Here is a 17450-nt window from a genome sequence, read left to right on the forward strand (position 1 = left end):
ACGGCCCCGGGCACGCACAGTCTCAGAGCCAAGCTGGCACTCCTGCCTGTAAATGTTAGCTTGGGATGCTAGTCATTCATTCAAAGTTTGACATTTTAAGGGAATAGCAAATTGCATAGAAATAATATTATGATTGCACACCTTCCTAGAAGAATTGGGCTCAAACTTCTTTTGAAATAGGAGCACTCATGCTGGCCTTTCAGCAAGGGCCCTGGAATAGAAATGTTCCAACCAGAATTGTTTTGCCCTTTTACTCCCACCACCATTACCACAAATTGTGCAGTTTCCAAATCAAGGAGTAAAAATTGGCATGAAGCAGGGAAGATTGGTTCAGGAGGCAAAAACATAGCACTGCCAATGTTATTCAGACAAGTAGATAGTGCCCAACTCCTCCTTGAAAGTAAGCAACGTACAAGGCAAAGCATTCCAAACTTGACTCAGAAAAGGAAGTATCTACAGTGCATGTATATTAATGCTACTCTGTGCACATACCACCTACCAGTGGATTATCCACTGCAGAATGAGGAGATAGAAAAGGTAGACAGAAATGGCTAAGTTAGAAAGATGCTGAATGTGCCCATTCCTTAACCGAGAACACTAATCTCAACTTAGAGCAGGGAGTGGAAGGTCTCCAGTGGCTGTGTAGCCTCTTACTGTTGTCTCTCCTCCCTGGACTGGGGCCAGTAATGATTCCTAGTAATGTTTGATAACTTTCTTATACTTATGTATGTTCAATACAATGGAAATGCAAGTGTGTCAAGTTGTTTTCATAATTAAGCTCTCAGGATTTTCTTCTTTGAAAGTACAATACAATGGCTGATCCATGATATGCCAACATAATAGTCATATCCACCTAAGTCGTACACTGGGTAGAACCATTGAAATTAGTGGGCTTGCAGGTCTACTGTGAGCATGACTTAGCTGGAAACATAGAACCTATTTACGCCGGACTCAGCTAATGAGTACTGCCAACAAAAGTCCACACAAGGACTTCCAATCGTGCAATGGGATTTCTGCTCGGCAAGCTAAAATGCTTACACTGATGGAAATGTTGCCATAGCCCTACATTCAATTCCACCCACTGTCTATAAACAGTTATTCATGCATTTCCAGTTTCTGTGTCTTCAGGAACTCAGAATTCAACACAGCACAACACCCTGCTTTATGCAGGTAAGCTGGAAAAAAAAACTTAGACAATGAAAGGATTGAGTTGACAAAGTCAGAGGAGATGCATTACAGCAGCCCTTGTTCTTCAGGCAATACAATATCTACTCATCTATCTAATGAAAGGCAGAAGAGATCACGTTACAAGCAAATTGCCATTTAGTCAGGAAGTCTCAGAGATTTAGGTGACATGATGGCTGGTGTGGCTGAAATGTCAGATTGCTGCTCTTCTGAACTGAGAGAATCCTGTTACAGTGCTCTAGGTAGGAATCATTAAACAAAGCAGTTTGCTCTGTTGTACCTCTCAGCTTCCTCGCTTTCCCCCACACTATGTTTCCTTCCCACACTATTGAAATTACAACTGGGTTCAGTTACAGATATTGGGCTGCAAATATTTATGTAGCACTTCATCACTCTTTTGATCTTCTAAATTATGGCAAACAAAGCAATATTACTTGTTGATATTTTCAAAGCATGAAATCTAAGCAAACAGTACGTTGTGAGAGCCTTCACCAGTAAACATTTTATAAAATAGCAATTAGAAGTCATTGCACACAGGAAAATAGGAATTATTTATGCATTTTGAGTTTGTTAGCTGCCTTGACTAGCACAATGATTTTGGTCAAAATTCATTACTGTAACATAATCCTAGTAATAAAAACATAATGCTTTATAGTTACCTCCACTGCTTCTGCTCCTTTTTTATCTCCCGATGATCCACTTGCATTTTTAGGCCCACGCTGTAGGAAACATAAAGACAAACGGTAAATTAAAGCAAACAAATGATACAGCCAAGATATTGGCCGTGACCCATGAAGTACAAACCTATTTCTCTCCACACCCACTAAAACTTTGGACTTCTATTTCTTGCAGAGAAATATCCCTTTCTATACCATGTGAATCCAAAGCCTATGATCAGTATGTTTTGAACAAGTCAGGATCTGAAAATACAGTTTTTAATTTGTTTAAGATCCAAATTCACTAAAAATCCTGGTACTCCTAGTCTCCTAGGTGGGAAATAACAGGAAACTGTAGTTAGTTTTAAATTATTCAATCATGGTGTGCCAAAAAGGAAGGAGTGCAGGGATGGTGTGAAGGCACTGAACAAACCACTGGTCTTGACCCCTAGAGGCTTACATCAGTGATGATGGGGAATTGTAGTTCTGCATGGCCAGAGGTCAGGAATGATGACAGTTGTATGTCTCCAAAAATTGTTGAGCCACAACTCCCCATCGTCCCTGATCACTGTCCATGCAGGTTGAGGCTGATGCAAGTTGAAGGCCCAACAACTTCTGGAGAACCTCAGGCTCCCCATTCATGACTTATATGGCATGGGACCAGGATACTTGAAAGGTCCTCTTAACCTGTATGAGGCAGCTCACACACTAAGATAATCATCAGGCCCATAGCTTGACAAGAAATGTACATCCTAACTCAGCAGGCACATCCACTGTGTGACCCAGAGGTGATGCACAGGGGAGGCACCGTGTGGCACTGCTGCTTCCTCACCTGGAGAGGGATGGGACAGGTGCAGTGGCAGCAAGATTAAAGAAGAGTTAAGTTGGTAGCAGCCCGGTGGTGTGTGCACACCAGCACAGCCTCTGCTGCCAACCTTGGATCTCCCCCACCCCCAATTTTACCTCTTCTTCATCTCATCCCTACTGAACGAAAGGTGCTGGTGCTCTACCCCATTGCACATCCTTGGTGATGTAGCTTCATGTGAATAAGGAGGCTACCTGACAGCAAAAACAATCATAATAATCTACCATAATAAATCTACTATATCAGTCCAACAAACTGCAGTTCTACAAAAAAATTGTACTGTACACTTTACACATGTACCATTTGCAATCTTGCAAATAAATTGCACTGTATTTGCCTGTAACTGTTCTGGTGCTGAGAATGATATAGGATACAGTGTATAAGATGCAGCATTTCTATAATACAAAACGTATAACCACAGAGGGCTTTATATTGTGTCACTTCAACAGTCCTGTGCATATAATGGAGACTTCAACCCACGGGAGATAGTATCTCCCCTTGCATGAATGCTTTTCCTGTGAAGCACACATTTCAGGAATTATGTGCTGAACTCTCTAATCAGCTAAACCAGCACCTAATGCTCTAATTAAAAGGAGGAAATAGCTTGCAGCATGTGTACGCCTCTATAACACACACTATTTTAGGTATTAATATTTCACAAGGTGTTTGCATTTGCTTTTGAACTAGCACTTTTAAAACTTTGTGAAATCATGCCATAAACATACTTGATCTTCTGCACGCACACAAACCCATCCAACCAAGAATTCCAGTTGGTATATCCAAGACCTATGCCATCCATTGATGCTGCATCTATATACCCCTACATCTTGTTTTATTGCATATATACCCAACAAGCACAATACGGTGTATATGATTCCCTACTGCTTTATCCTCACTACATCAGTGGAATATATTGCCTGACTTTGGGCAAGCTTGTCTAGTAAGCATCATGGTTGATCCAGAATTTGAACCTTGGTCTTCCTTGTACTAGTCTTACAGTATAATCACAATGCTACATTGGCTCTTACGTGAAACATATTCACTTCCTCTTCCAGTGCACCATGCTTCCCTAGAGAGCTTTTCATTTAAGGAACTATTTTGTGAGGCTTGTTCACATATACACCACTTGATATGTTATCATTTGATGCCTCTAAATGAGACAACTGAACTATCTCCATTGGACAGTAATAAACTTAGAGTGAACCTTAGGTGATGGGTCTATTATTGGTGATGAGTCTGTGGTGGCTCATTCATAAATCCAAGTCATTGCATGACGCTACAGTCAATAAGTGCTGGAGATACATGTGTGAACTAGCCCTAAGTCAGTCATTCTACATCACTATGATCCAGCTATAAAAATTCTAAAGAGTCATAAATTGTCACAGATGTAACACAGCTTTCCCACCAATGTAAGATTTCTATCTAAAGAGCAGCATAAAGCTATAGGAATGTGCTGCATTCAGTCACAGAATTTTGAAACTTGAACCTGTATTTTCTTTGGGTGGAGAATCAATGCAAAGGCGGCGGCACAAATCCAAAGTCCAACATTTATCTGGCTATTGATGTTATTACTGTACCAAAAGTAGTACCTGATGTTTAACTAGAACCACACTTTCTTAACATACCCAAATAAATGGAGAGCTATTAACAACAGTCTAAGGAGTACAAGTAATTTCTTAGCTTGTAAAACCACAGCAAATCAAAAGAAAACTTCGAGAGGCTAAAGTTGGATAGCTTTTGAACACGACATTCCAGTAAACAGCGTTTTCAATTTTCTTCACAAGCATGAACAATAGCGTTCAATGAAGCAGACTGAAATGCCATAAAAGCATGTTCTTTCATGGCCACACCTGTCAGCTCTGACTCCTTGATCAGTCAAGGTAAGCCTCATAAACTGGGAGGCACAGACCTCCGTAAAGACAGAAGCTAAAATGTATTTGGAACATGTTCAAGATTTCTCTCATTGACTTCTATTATCTTTGGAGCAGACACATGAAGACTTCCCTGGTGATGGGATGTTAACAACAACAACAACAACAACAGATTTATAAATCACTTCCTATGAGGCATCTTGGGGGGGGGGGGAGATTACACATAAAACTTTGACAGTATAAAGCAACAAAAACTATAACTGCATATATAAAATAACTTTCCAATCCAATACAGATGCCAAATGGGAAAACAAACTCAACTTTGAAGGTGTGTTGAAAGAGAAGTGTCCCACAGCAAGAGATGAAGGAAAGTTCAAATGTCAATGGACACTGTACATAAAGTATTACCTCACCCACATAGCTGGACATCTTTATCAGAACTCGGGTCCATGGACAGCCTTCTCATTCCACAAAATCTGATTTGCTTCTGATGACAGGAGCATCCCAAGTAGAGTTTCCACTTACACGATGTTCCTGCTAATGGAAGCAGGGGGGGCTTCCTTCAGGCACTTGTACCCCCTAAAAATCTGCTCCAAAGAGTTGGGGGGCCCTCTGGAGCAGAACAAGCAGTGCTACTGGAGGAAATCAATGTCTCTCCCATACACTCCTATAGATGAATTTGTTTCCTGTTCACAGAAGCCTAATTACAGAATATTGGCCTGGATCCTAACAAAATATTTTATTTTCTGTATTTCCAGCCCCAGTAAATAAAAATAAAAAAATAAAAAATTGTGGTTAGATTGGAAAATTTGGAGGGAGGAATCAAAAAGGAACTATAAAATATATTAATAAATAAAGGCAGTATTGTTAAATATGCAGTTGTTACAAAGTTGCTTGCAAACTAACAGAAGGCACAAAAATGCAATTTTGTAGCATTTAGTGGACCAGAAAGAAACATTGCTATTAGTATGGTGCTTCCACAACTGTTCATGCCAGTCCTTCACTTTTTTCATGACTGAGTTCATCCTTTGTTGACTTGTATGTAGCAATAATTTTCAGATACTGAGGCATTTGATACAGCACACATTTGCCATTATGTAGCCTCCAATGTTTCTATTTGGCCAGGATATAACACACAGCAATTTATAAATACAAGATACTGTAATGTGTTCTTAGCTCACAAGATACATACATACAATTGTAACTTGCACTTTGCACAAGAGGATGCCGGAAATGTTGCAACCACAAGAGAAAATCCCATCAGGTCACTCAAGGCACCTAGGCAGCCTTCCCTCTTCAAAACATGCAGGAAGACAACACCTGCTATTTCAATGAGATTTGCATCCAGTTTCTGGAAGCAAATAAAAAATTGTTATGCTGTGCTTCATCCGCTGTGAATGAGCACATATGTGCAGTATCACATACTCCAGATTCTGAAAATTATCGCTGTGTATTAGTCCACAAATGGTATCAGTTTGAAGCTCTGCTGATAAAAGCACACAACTGGTTGGCTATCTGACTGCCCTGTTTATAAGAGAGATGAAGAATCTGTGGCCTTTCCAATATTGCTGACTTCCAGTTCCCATCATCCCCTAGCACTGGCTGTGCTGGCTGTGACTGATGAGAGCTGAAGCCCAACAACTTCTGGAGAACCACAGATTCTTATATATGCAACATGAGAGTTTGGGTGCTTCTGCCCTGGAAAAAAAGGGTATCTTATCTTGTTCATTTTAACCCTTTTGCATTTAATAAGTCACTTAAAACCAATCAAAATGGCCCAGGTGTATATCTGTCCCAACCCTTTTGGTATGTGTGGTTGTTTAACACACAAACCATATGAGCAGCAGGGCCATCCCAAGACTATGATGCTGCCCAATGAAAACAACATTGGTGTGTCTTCATTCAGTATAGAGGTGCCAACTGCACTTGAATGTGATTGGCAATGGGATAGCATACTCCACCATGCTAGAGGGCAACAGGTTGGTTGGGGAAAGGTGCAGGGCAGCCATGTGAGACATACAAACACAGCATCAGCCACATGAGAGAGCCACTCTACCCTACCTACCAGCAGGAATGGCCCTGTATTGGCCTACATTTAGTCCCTGCAATTAACATTATGCTGCTGAAGTAGATTTAGGCACAAGATCTTAATAGAATCTTGAGCGCCCGTGATTACCTGACTTTGATGGCTTTGCCAGACACTTTAGTGTTGATTTACCTGTGGATTGCTGGCACAATGTTTGGTTTTCAGTGGTATCACTGGTAGCCAGTTAGGACTCAAGAGACCTTTGTTTTACATACAGTACCAGGATGCTAAACTTGCAAGTTATGTCATTTCTCATAACTGAGGCAGAAGTGAGATAAAGAGGTTGACTGGAAGTCTATGGAACAGTAGCAGGCCAGCCACATTTTGCCAAGCCTTGGAGATTTGTCTGTACACAAATGCATAATGTGTGGTTTTGAAAAGGACTGTGTATTCTTACTGTTTCATTTAAAGACATATTGATTGCAAAACTAGAAGCCCAAAGTTTATACCGCGTTCCTGGAAAAAATAATACTCCAGAACATGCAAGAAAAATGATTGTTTACTTCAGTTGTCTGCCTGGAGAATTTAGAGCTAACAAGAGGCGTTGGGTTCAACTCTTTTTATGCACAAAGACTCCCTGGGTGGTTCTTACCATCAACATGCCCATAAGCACAATCTGTATATGTCAATCCACAGCTGCTTCATTATGCTTCTACTTGAATTCCCAAGTCTAATTAAGAATACCAACTACCTTTCATCTACACCTGCTAATAGCAGCTAATTGATTCAGATGTTAAGATAAAACAGGAACTGAGAAAGAAAATTAATATTAATTGAATTAAAAGTATGCATATCCTAATCAATTCCCTCTAGCAATGGGGGATCCTTTTTTCCTATCCTCTTAGTACATTCCGAACTGAATGTGTGGGTCAGTCCTGCTATAAGCCATCGGTATAGCCAAGGAGGGGGGCAGGGGCAGTTGCCCCCCACTAAATAAAAATCAATAAAAATACTTAACTGAGGTTTTCCTCCCCCTAACAAAAGCCTGCCATCCCCAACAAAAATCCTGGCTACGCCCATGCTATAAGCCAGAGGTTTCTTTCAAAGCTCGCTTCAGGTGGGAGGCTGTCCAATGCTGAGTTGCCGCCTGGTGTACCGTATTTTTTGTTCTATAAGACACACCAGACCACAAGACGCACCTAGTTTTTGGAGGAGGAAAACGAGAAAAAAAATATTCTGAATCTCAGAAGCCAGAACAGCAAGAGGGATCGCTGAGCAGTGAAAGCAGCAATCCCTCTTGTTGTTCTGGCTTCTGGGATAGCTGCGCAGCCTGCATTCGCTCCATAAGACGCACACACATTTCCCCTTACTTTTTAGGAGGGAAAAAGTGAGTCTTATAGAGCAAAAAATACGGTATGTTTCAAAGCATCAACTGGGCCAGATGTTGGCCAATCTGGTCTCTGCTTTCAAATGCATCCTTTCTCAGGAGGGAGGCTGGCCAACCTACCACCTGAGGAGAGATTTGAAAGTACAAACTGGGCTAGCAGATAGCTGGCCAATTCTGCATTTCCAAAGATGGAAACCGAAGTCCAGATAAAATTAAGCAATGGGCCAGATATAGCTTGTGGGTCATGGGAACCCTCCCAAAAACACCCTGTGGAAATCAGTATTTGAATATTTTGCATGAATCTGATAAAGTTACTAAATCTGCAGCCCTATCCCAAATTATCTGAATCAGTAGGACTTGTAATCAAATCCTAAACATGTCCACTCACAAGTAAGTCCTACTGGATTCATTGGGGCTTGCTCCCAGGTTAAGGAGGTTAGGGCTGCAGTCTTGATCCAGAAATGGGATTAAGTCCCAACTGAATTGAACAGGTCTTACTTCTGAGGAAGAACTGTGCTACAAATGCATCTGTGTTGAGTAATGCAGTCCATCGCTTTTATTTCTCAATTATGGCTCCAATGCTGGGCACATATTTTGTTCTCCAACCTAAGCAACCCCCACTATAGCCTCTTACATATGGCCGCAACTCACCTGCAGCTGCGCACAACCAGTTACATGCAATACCTATTTGTTTAGAATATTTATACCAACACATTTCCTTATATTGAGTCTAGTGGCCCTACTGCATTTCTATCAAGACATTGACAGACTGTCAGTCAACTGGGATCCAGATAACTATCACTGTATGAATGTAGCTACCTGCTTCTGCCCACAGATCTCCCAGGGTGTATTATTCCACCACCACCCCTTTTCTGCAATTTTATAACTATCCACTACAATTTTCAAGGTCAGCAAATTGAAGGGATGGCTGTTTTGGTTTCTTTCCTTTTTTAGTAATTGCAGGTTTACTTGAGATGATCTTGTGTGATGGGAACTGTCAAACTTCAAACAGTTGTGATTTATTTTAGGAGGTGCCCTCAAGCCAGAAATACCATTAAAAAGTAAAGCTCTTAAAGCCAGGAACTTTTTTTTTTTTTTTAGTGAAATGCTAAACTCTTTTCCAATAATGCAGTAAAGCCTACTACTGTCATTTTAGCATCAAAAAAATGTACCTTTCCCAATTAAATTCCTTTTCCAATTAGAAACATTACTAACTGAGGGTGGGAGAAGAAAACTGATTTTTTAAACGATCTATAAAACTTTGCAATAATACAGCCCAAAAGGTCCACTACAATCCTAACCATGTCTACTCAGGACATCATCCAACTGAATTCAAGGGCATTTACGCTCAGGTAAGTGGGCTTAGGATAGCATGCTTAAAAGACCTGTCATTAATTCTAATTAGCTGTGGCTTGTATGTCTAGTCTCCATAATAAGGAATATTAAAGCCTGACTTGTCACAATATTAAAGGTAAAAGGTAAAGGTACCCCTGCCCATATGGGCCAGTCTTGACAGACTCTAGGGTTGTGCGCCCATCTCACTCTAGAGCAGTGTTTCCCAACCTTTTTTGGGCAAAGGCACACTTGTTTCATGAAAAAAATCTCGAGGCACACCACCATTACAGCCCCGTGACGTCAGCGCGCAGCGTCACGCCGGGAGGGACATGAATTGCTAGCAAATTACATAATCACCTCCTTGAGGGCTGGCTCATCTTCTCCGAAGGCAGAACCCCATTAATTAACAGCACAGACTCACACCATAGCCAAGACGAGGGGGGAAAACCTCAGTCATGCACAGTCATGCACATGTGGGGGCTAAATGAGGACAAAGACCGGGCAGAGAGCAGGGTTCAAATCACCCCACCTGGCCAGGACAATCCCTGGGTGCTCCCTTGGGCCACTCGCCTGACCCACCTCGCAGGGCTGTTGTTGCGAGGATAACACGGGGAGAACCACGCGCGCCCCCGGGAGCTCCTTGGAGGAGAAAGCGGGCGATGAATGCAATGCACGAAATATATGAGAGGCGACCAGGTTTTGCAGGTGAGGGGCCCCCGCCAGCCTCCGCTTCCAACACCCGGCGCAACGACGCCGAAGTTTCCCCCCGGGCTCGGCTCGGGGAGCAGCGCTGCTCCCCCCCCGGCTCCCCTTCGCCCTCCCGGCTCTCTCTGCCGCCCACTGGGGACCCCCCTCACCTGCCAAGTCCGGAGCGCCGGTGGAAGTTGCATGCATGCATGCAGGGCGCCGCGTTGCCATTGCATTGCACTGCACTCCATGCAACGCCTGCACGCATGCATTGCCTTGCACGCCCGCCAAGGGGTCTCCCCGCGGTCCGATGCGTCCCCTCCGGCGCGGATGCAGCATTGCAAAAATAAAAAAACCCCGACGCAGCCCTACCTGGGGGGCAGCCTCCGCCTCTGCCGCTCTGCCTCCGCGGGGATCCCCGGGCTCCATCCTGCCGCCCGATCTCCGGGGGGCGCAGGCAGGCTGCGTGGGGTCTGCGCGGAAGAGCCCCTGCCCGCCCGGCCGCCGCCGCTGCACTCATTCCATGGCCGGGAGAAGAGCGCTTCAAACAAAACGCCCGGCCCGCCAGGCCACGCTGGGAAACGTAGTTCGCGCACCCCGCGCGGGCGCGGAGCCCAAGGGCGAGGGGACTACGGATCCCGGCAGCCCCCGCGCCGGGGACGGAGGGGGAGAGGCCGGGTGCAGGGATGGAGGGACGGGTGGGCGAGCGAGTGAGTGAGTGGCAGCCGCCAAGCCTTGGCCGAGAGCCAGGAAGGGCCTCCCCGGAGGAGGAGGAGGAGGGAGGCACAGAGCGGGAGGGAGGGAGGGAACCCCAGGGGTCATCTAGTGATGGCGCCCCAATCGAAAATTTGACTTAAAAAAAAAATCTTTCAATTTTTTAATTTTTCCCGCGGCACACCAGGCAACATCTCGCGGCACACTAGTGTGCCGCGGAACAGTGGTTGGGAAACACTGCTCTAGAGGCCGGGGGCCAGCGCTGTCCAGAGACACTTCCGGGTCACATGGCCAGTGTGACAAGCTGCATCTGGCGAGCCAGAGCCGCACACGGAAATGCCGTTTACCTTCCCGCCAGTAAGCGGTCCCTATTTATCTACTTGCACCCGGGGGTGCTTTCGAACTGCTAGGTTGGCAGGCGCTGGGACCGAGCAACGGGAGCGCACCCCGCCACGGGGATTCGAACCGCCGACCTTACGATCAGCAAGTCCTAGGCACTGAGGCTTTAACCCACAGCGCCACCCGCGTCCCTTGTCACAATATTAGCACACATTAAAACCCCCAAATCTACCAATAATTTCCTAAAAGATTCATATGCCATTCTCTCAAACCATCCAATGTCATGAGTGCCAACAGATCATTCTTGACAAGCATGAGGAAGTATTGTACTACAAACAAATTGTCCATGGTCTACTTTATTACATTCCAGGCAAAACAACAACAACCATGCACAAAAGATTTATTCCACAGGTCTTCCGAACCACTTCCACTTTCCCTCTGTTGTGAGGCCCCAAAAGCTCCCCACGTTTTAAAGTGAAAAATGCTGCAATGGAATCCTGCGAGCTACTCTCCTCCGCATACCATAAGTGGGCGAAGTTTCCTGTTCTGTGGGAAAACGCATACCTGGCGTAACCTGCGCATAGGTGTGCACTTAAGCTCTCCAGCTGAGCTTTCCCCTCCATTCACCCTTTATCTACACAATTGCCCGTGATGACTGACACTCCCTGACAAGATCTATACACAGGCAGCAGCGTGAAGACCAAAAAGAAACAGCACAAAACCCACAGCAAACAATCACAGGACATCCCTCTTATTTACCGTCGCATACCACCAGCTTGCAAAAGCCATCCTGGGTTCCTGCTTCCTCCTCTCCGATCGATCCCTCCAAACTTCAGCTTCAGTAGCACCAACTGCGCGCTCACAAACTCAGCTACGAGTGGCTGGATTGCATTGCTTCCTCTACTAGGGCGGGGCAGGTTGGCGGAGGGGGGAAAGGGGGCGTGGCCTGGCCCTTGTTGCCATCGGCCCCGCCCCTCCACAGGCGGTGAAGCCAGAAAGGGCGAGGCGGGGGTGGGGTGGGGGTGCTTGCGCCTGTTGCGGCTGCTCCTTTGGGTTTGGCGGCAGTGGCACAAAGTTAACCCACAGCGGGCTTGGAGCGCATAAGTTCCGGGGGGAGAGGGAAGATCTGCGCTCGTGACGAGCAAGGGCGAGCTCTTTTTGCCTTCAGGGTACAGAACCTGTAGTGGGACCTCCCTGGTGCTGCCCTGAGCCCTGGGCTAAGTACAAACCATACATCCCTTCCCCCTCCCCGCAATAATAGATATTTATTCACATTTAAACACGAGAAAATGTAGCAACAGATGCCAAATAAAACGAAGCAGAAGTACTGTACAGAGAGCCAAACAGACCAAATCACACCATACATTTGAAGCACCCATCCCCAAATCACAGGAACTGTAGTTTGTAGTTGTAAGCTACAGATCCCGAAATTTTGGGAGTGGGCACTTTCAATGCATGGTGTGAACTGTAAATGTTGAGTGTGGCTTGAGGTAGGATTTCATGCCCCCCCCCGGCCTAATTCATAGTGGGCAGGCAGGTCCCAAAGTTTTCTGTTCCCCAAACCGATTTCTTTCAGGAGGAAGGCAATGGCTCTGTCCTTTTCTCCTACAACTACCAGGGAGAGCTTCCCCTATTCTGTTTCCCAGTTGGATGGGATGATGTTGGCAGCCCACAACTAAGGAAAGGCACTCTGCACATGGCCAGACGCATGAGTGTAGCCAGGGGAGTGGGGGGGCATCTGCCCTCCCCCAAATCAATAATCAAATAAAAAATCAATAATAAAAATACTTAAAGAAAGATCGGTTCTGTCCCCTCTAACATAAATCCTGCCCCCCCCCCCAATAAATCCTGGCTAAGTCCATGGTCAGAGGTAAATGAAATGCTTTTTGTGTGTGGAGGGAGAGTTTTTATATCATTCAGTTCCTCTTTGAGGGGGAAGGGGCAGGTCACTTACTCTAGAGTAGGTTGGGTTTAACCTCACTGCAACATTGTCCCCAAGTGCTTTATTCCACCCACCAACCCACGGGGTAAGGGAGGAATTGCAACTAATAATATGGACAAAATGAAGGAGGGGGCATTATGAGAAAGAGAAGGGTTGTTCACACCAGCTGGCAACTGCAGAACTCGGTAGCTGACTTGGTCACCGGGGAAAGTTGGCAGAGACAGGGAATGCTGAGGATTGGCTTTATTGCAGACAGGGAAGGGCTGGGACTGAGCTGTGGCTTTAGACACTGGTCTCAAATTAAACACTGAACTGAGCTACCCCAGGCTGCCATCTGCTGTTCTACAGAAACACAAGCAGCTGCCTTGCTTATTTTTCTAAAAAAAAAGTTATTTAACAGAATTTATGTGCGACTTGATTGCAATAAAGCCACTAGGTGGTTTACAAGAAATAATACAATTATAAATAAACACAGTTAAAGACCATTAGAAGAGTTTTAAAATAATTAAAAATAAGGTTAAAAAAAAGATTGAAGAACATCAGCTTGTCTGAATAGGCTTGCCTTAACAATAATGTTCTAAGCAGGCTCTGACTCAGACCATTGGTCCATGCAGCTCAGCACTGTTGGCAGAACCTCTTCAGGGTCTTAACCAATGCTACCTAGGGATTGAACCTGGAACCTTCTACATCAGGCATAGGCCAACTCGGCCCTCCAGATGTTTGGGGACTACAATTCCCATCATCCCTGACCACTGGTCCTGTTAGCTAGGGATCATGGGAGTTGTAGTCCCAAAACATCTGGAGGGTCGAGTTGGCCTATGCCTGTTCTACATGCAAAGCCAAATGTTCTACCCCTGAGCTACAGCCCTTCTTTGGTTATAGGAGGAGCAGCTCTAAACTTTGTCTCCCTGGTTGTTTTGAAAGTGAAGAGTTATTGCCCAAGAGATATCATTTCCCCTTATTTCTTGGAGAAAATGCCCTGGACAATCTCTTGCCCCAACTCCTTAGGTCTCAATTGGATTGCTGTATCTCCCACTCTAGGGACTCCTCCAGATCACTTATTTATTGAACGTTCTCCCTGATCTGCTTTCACAAAACTTTTGTGGCACTTGGACTATACCAGGTTTTTTTATTGAGCATTCATTCTGATTTGTTTGTGCAGAGGTTTCAGAGTAATGAACATCCATCCTGATTTGCTTGTGGAGGATTTCTTCCTGTTAATAATTCGACACATTTCCTTTCAGTTCAGTTCAATGTAGTACCTTATCAGTTTCCTAACCTCAGAAACTTCTTTTTTAATAGTACTTTTGTTGCACTAAGACAATGGGGACATTCAATCTACTTTAATTGCCACAACTTAAATTTCACATTATGATGTCTGAATCTCTTGAATGTGCTTGAATGCAAAATACATACGGTCTGGAGGGATCCTAGAAAGCTGCTTACATCACCCATCATAGATTTGTAGAGTTGGGACCACAAGGATCATCTAACTCCCTGCAATACAGGACTCTTTCACCCAACGTGGGATTCGAACCCACAACCCGGAGGTTAAGAGTCTTACGCTCTACCAACTGAGCTTGCTTACAGCCAGCAACACATTTTCAGGGCCCATGTTTGGTCCTGGAACACATGATTATGCTGACGACAAATGCCTCTGAGCACATACAGAGTGCCTCCCAATAGAGCAGCCAGAGGCAACCCACTTGCTCCTGGGATTAGTAGGCAAGACTTCCAAATCAGAAAGCAGGGCCTGGGGGCAAGTCTGACCCCTTCAGTTTACCAACTGCAGAGAAGAACCAGCACATCTTGTGCCATTTTTAAGACTAACATTTTGGTGTGGCATAAACTTTCAGGGACTGGAACCGAATTGTTCCTTTTTTATTTTATATATTTAAAAAATGGCACAATACAGCCATTGTCACCGCCTCAACAGACAAACAAGGGCTACCCCCTCTGGAATTTGTCCAGAAATGGTTAGTCACCGAGCGAGCCTCACACACCCAGAGCCTAAGGGAGGCGCCCTGAGCTTTAATCTCCACCCGCCATGATACGACGGGGAGGAAGACCGCTCGCTCGCTCGCTCCGCCAGTCTCCCTCCCCACAATCCCTCGCGGGGGACAACTCTGCCGAGCTCTGCCCGGACCTCTAGTCCCGAGCCGAGACGCGCAGATAAGACACGCGTTGCGTCTCTTCCCGGGGCTGGAGCGAGAAAGTTAGCCGTCTGTCGGTGGGCGGCCCTCTCCGAAATACGCCCCACAAGGAAGGAGGGGAACTGTCACCTTCTCTCAGGACTGCCATGTTCCTGGGGGCGAGTGTGGGGCAGACTCCCTGCCTACCCTCTCCCTCAGGGGCTGCGTCTGAAGGGGCAACGGGCCGGTTGCGCCAACCTTGCGCGCGCGTACAAAGCTCCCTCACTTGCGCCGCTGCCCTCGCCCCACCCAGCCCCACCCACTGTTCTCGCTTGTCTCCTCTCCTTCTGCCTCAGCCCCACAGGGCGCCGGGGGGCACATTCCTCAGGCCCCCCCAGCCCGCTTCTCTCCCTCAGCCTCTTGCCCCGCGGCAAAAAAACCCACACCAATAAAAACAACCACTGGGAACTTCGTCTGACAGACTCGCTCCCAGGCCGTCCGCTCGCTCGCTCGCTCGCCTTCCTCTCCGCCCGCGCCGCTACTTACGGATCTGCCTTCTTTGGCGGGAGTTTTCTTGCCTTTCTGCGGCTGGGACATGTTGACAGGCCGGGTCAGGAGTTTCCCCCCCTCACGTCCTCTGTGGCGCGAGGACGAGGCAATAACAACTCCCGCCAGAGGGAAGGCGAGCGAAGCGGGCAGGGTCCGGGCGGCTATGAAGCAGCTTTTCCGACGGCCACCCCCCCCCCCGGTGGTGCCAAAAGCCAGGCACCGCTAGGTCCCTCCTCTTCCTGCAGCCGCCGCTTTAGCAACAAGCAGCCGAAAAAGAGCTCTCGGCTTCGGTTGTTTGTGGAGAAGGGAGGGGAGCGAGGCTCGACAAAAGAGACTCGGTGGCGAGTTTGTTTTGTTTCGTTCGCTGGCTAAGACGTTCAGCTGAGACTCCTGACCCGGCTGGGCGAGGCTACATTTTTATCTTGTTTGAACTGAGCGCAGTTCTCTCAGGCAGACGGGGCGCTGAGCGAGGAAGAAGACGACCCCACTTTCTTGCTACTTTGGAGAGGCTTTGTTTCTGGCAGGCAAAGACGAAGCCTCAGCCTCAAAACCGGAAAGGTCGAAGGCTGTCGAGGGCCTAGTTGCTGCTGATTTTACTACTGGATTGTTTAAGAGGGCATGTAAATGGTGGTGTATTAGCCAGAGCATTTGGGTGCTCCCTAGTTTGTTCATTCTCCCCCCTTTTCTACCTAACCGAACACTGTATGTAACGCTAATGTCTCGCAGCAAACGAAACTAATCTGTAGAAAACGCAAGTTGAAAAAAGAGACAAGGCACTTATTTTTGTAAACTAAGAAATCTTTAATAAAAACATTTTTTTTGTAAGAAAAGAAAAAAGAACAGGAATGTTCCCCGGCCACTTCTTGAAAGGGGCAATGGTAACAAACTGCAAAGCAACTTTCAAGGAGCCCAGAAGATGGAAATCATAGGCCAAAACATCTGGGGGTTGAACTTCTAGCCCAGCCAGTCTCCTCCTCCTCCTACATGATAAGACTTGGCTCAGTTCAAGCAAGATAAAAATGTGCCTCGCCCACCAGAAGCTTAATATTTTTCAGCAGAATAAAACCTACCAGATATGTTTGCACAAATATAGGAAACCACTGCTTCCTGAAGGCACACAAGTCTGGACCAGATCGGTGCCTCGATAGGGGAGTGCATACCCTCCAACATTTCTCTGATAAAAATAGGGGTGTCCTATTTCATCATCATCATAATTTTATTATTTATACCCCACCAATCTGACTGGGATAATTAATAATAATACCCCACCCATCTGGCTGGGTTTCCCCAGCCACTCTGGACAGCTTCCAACCGAATATTAAAACACAATACAGCATCAAACATTAAAAACTTCCCTAAACAGGGCCGCCTTCAGATGTCTTTTAAAAGTAAGTTAGTTGCTTATTGCCTCGACATCTGCTGGGAAGGCAGTCCACAGGGTAGGTGCCACTACCAAGAAGGCCTGGTTCCCTGTAACCTCACTTCTTGCAATGAGGGAACCGCCAGAAGGTCCTTGGCTCTGGATCTCAGTGTCTGGGCTGAATGATGGAGGTGGAGATGCTCCTTCAGGTATACAGGACCCAGACCCTTTAGGGCTTTAAAGGTCAGCACCAACACTTTGAATTGTGCTCAGAAACGTACTGGGAGCCAATGCAGATATGGTCTCGGTGGCCACTCCCAGTCACCAGTCTAGCTGCCGCACTCTGGATTAATTGCAGTTTCCGGGTCACCTTCAAAGGTAGCCCCACGCAGAGTGCATTGC

General features: G+C 46.0%; 1 protein-coding gene across 8 annotated transcripts in view; it reads right to left on the bottom strand.

The window, feature by feature from the left end:
* Positions 1–15946, bottom strand: part of CAST (calpastatin) — a 62012-nt gene extending 46066 nt beyond the window's left edge. For 2 of the 8 annotated variants that reach the window (XM_077936201.1, XM_077936199.1), the window contains exons 1-2: positions 11825–11956; positions 1845–1904 (exon numbers count right to left, since the gene is read on the bottom strand). In XM_077936201.1, coding sequence (XP_077792327.1) covers positions 1845–1904; positions 11825–11832 — 68 coding nt within the window. In that variant the 5' untranslated portion in view covers positions 11833–11956. Of the gene's footprint in view, positions 1–1844; positions 1905–11824; positions 11974–15685 lie in introns of those variants that run through there. The other 6 variants (XM_028747936.2, XM_028747940.2, XM_028747935.2 and 3 more) reach the window with 6 other exon arrangements.
* Between the last annotated feature and the right edge of the window lie 1504 nt (positions 15947–17450).

This window comes from Podarcis muralis, chromosome 11, assembly GCF_964188315.1.
Source record: "Podarcis muralis chromosome 11, rPodMur119.hap1.1, whole genome shotgun sequence".
Taxonomy (NCBI): Eukaryota; Metazoa; Chordata; class Lepidosauria; order Squamata; family Lacertidae; genus Podarcis; species Podarcis muralis.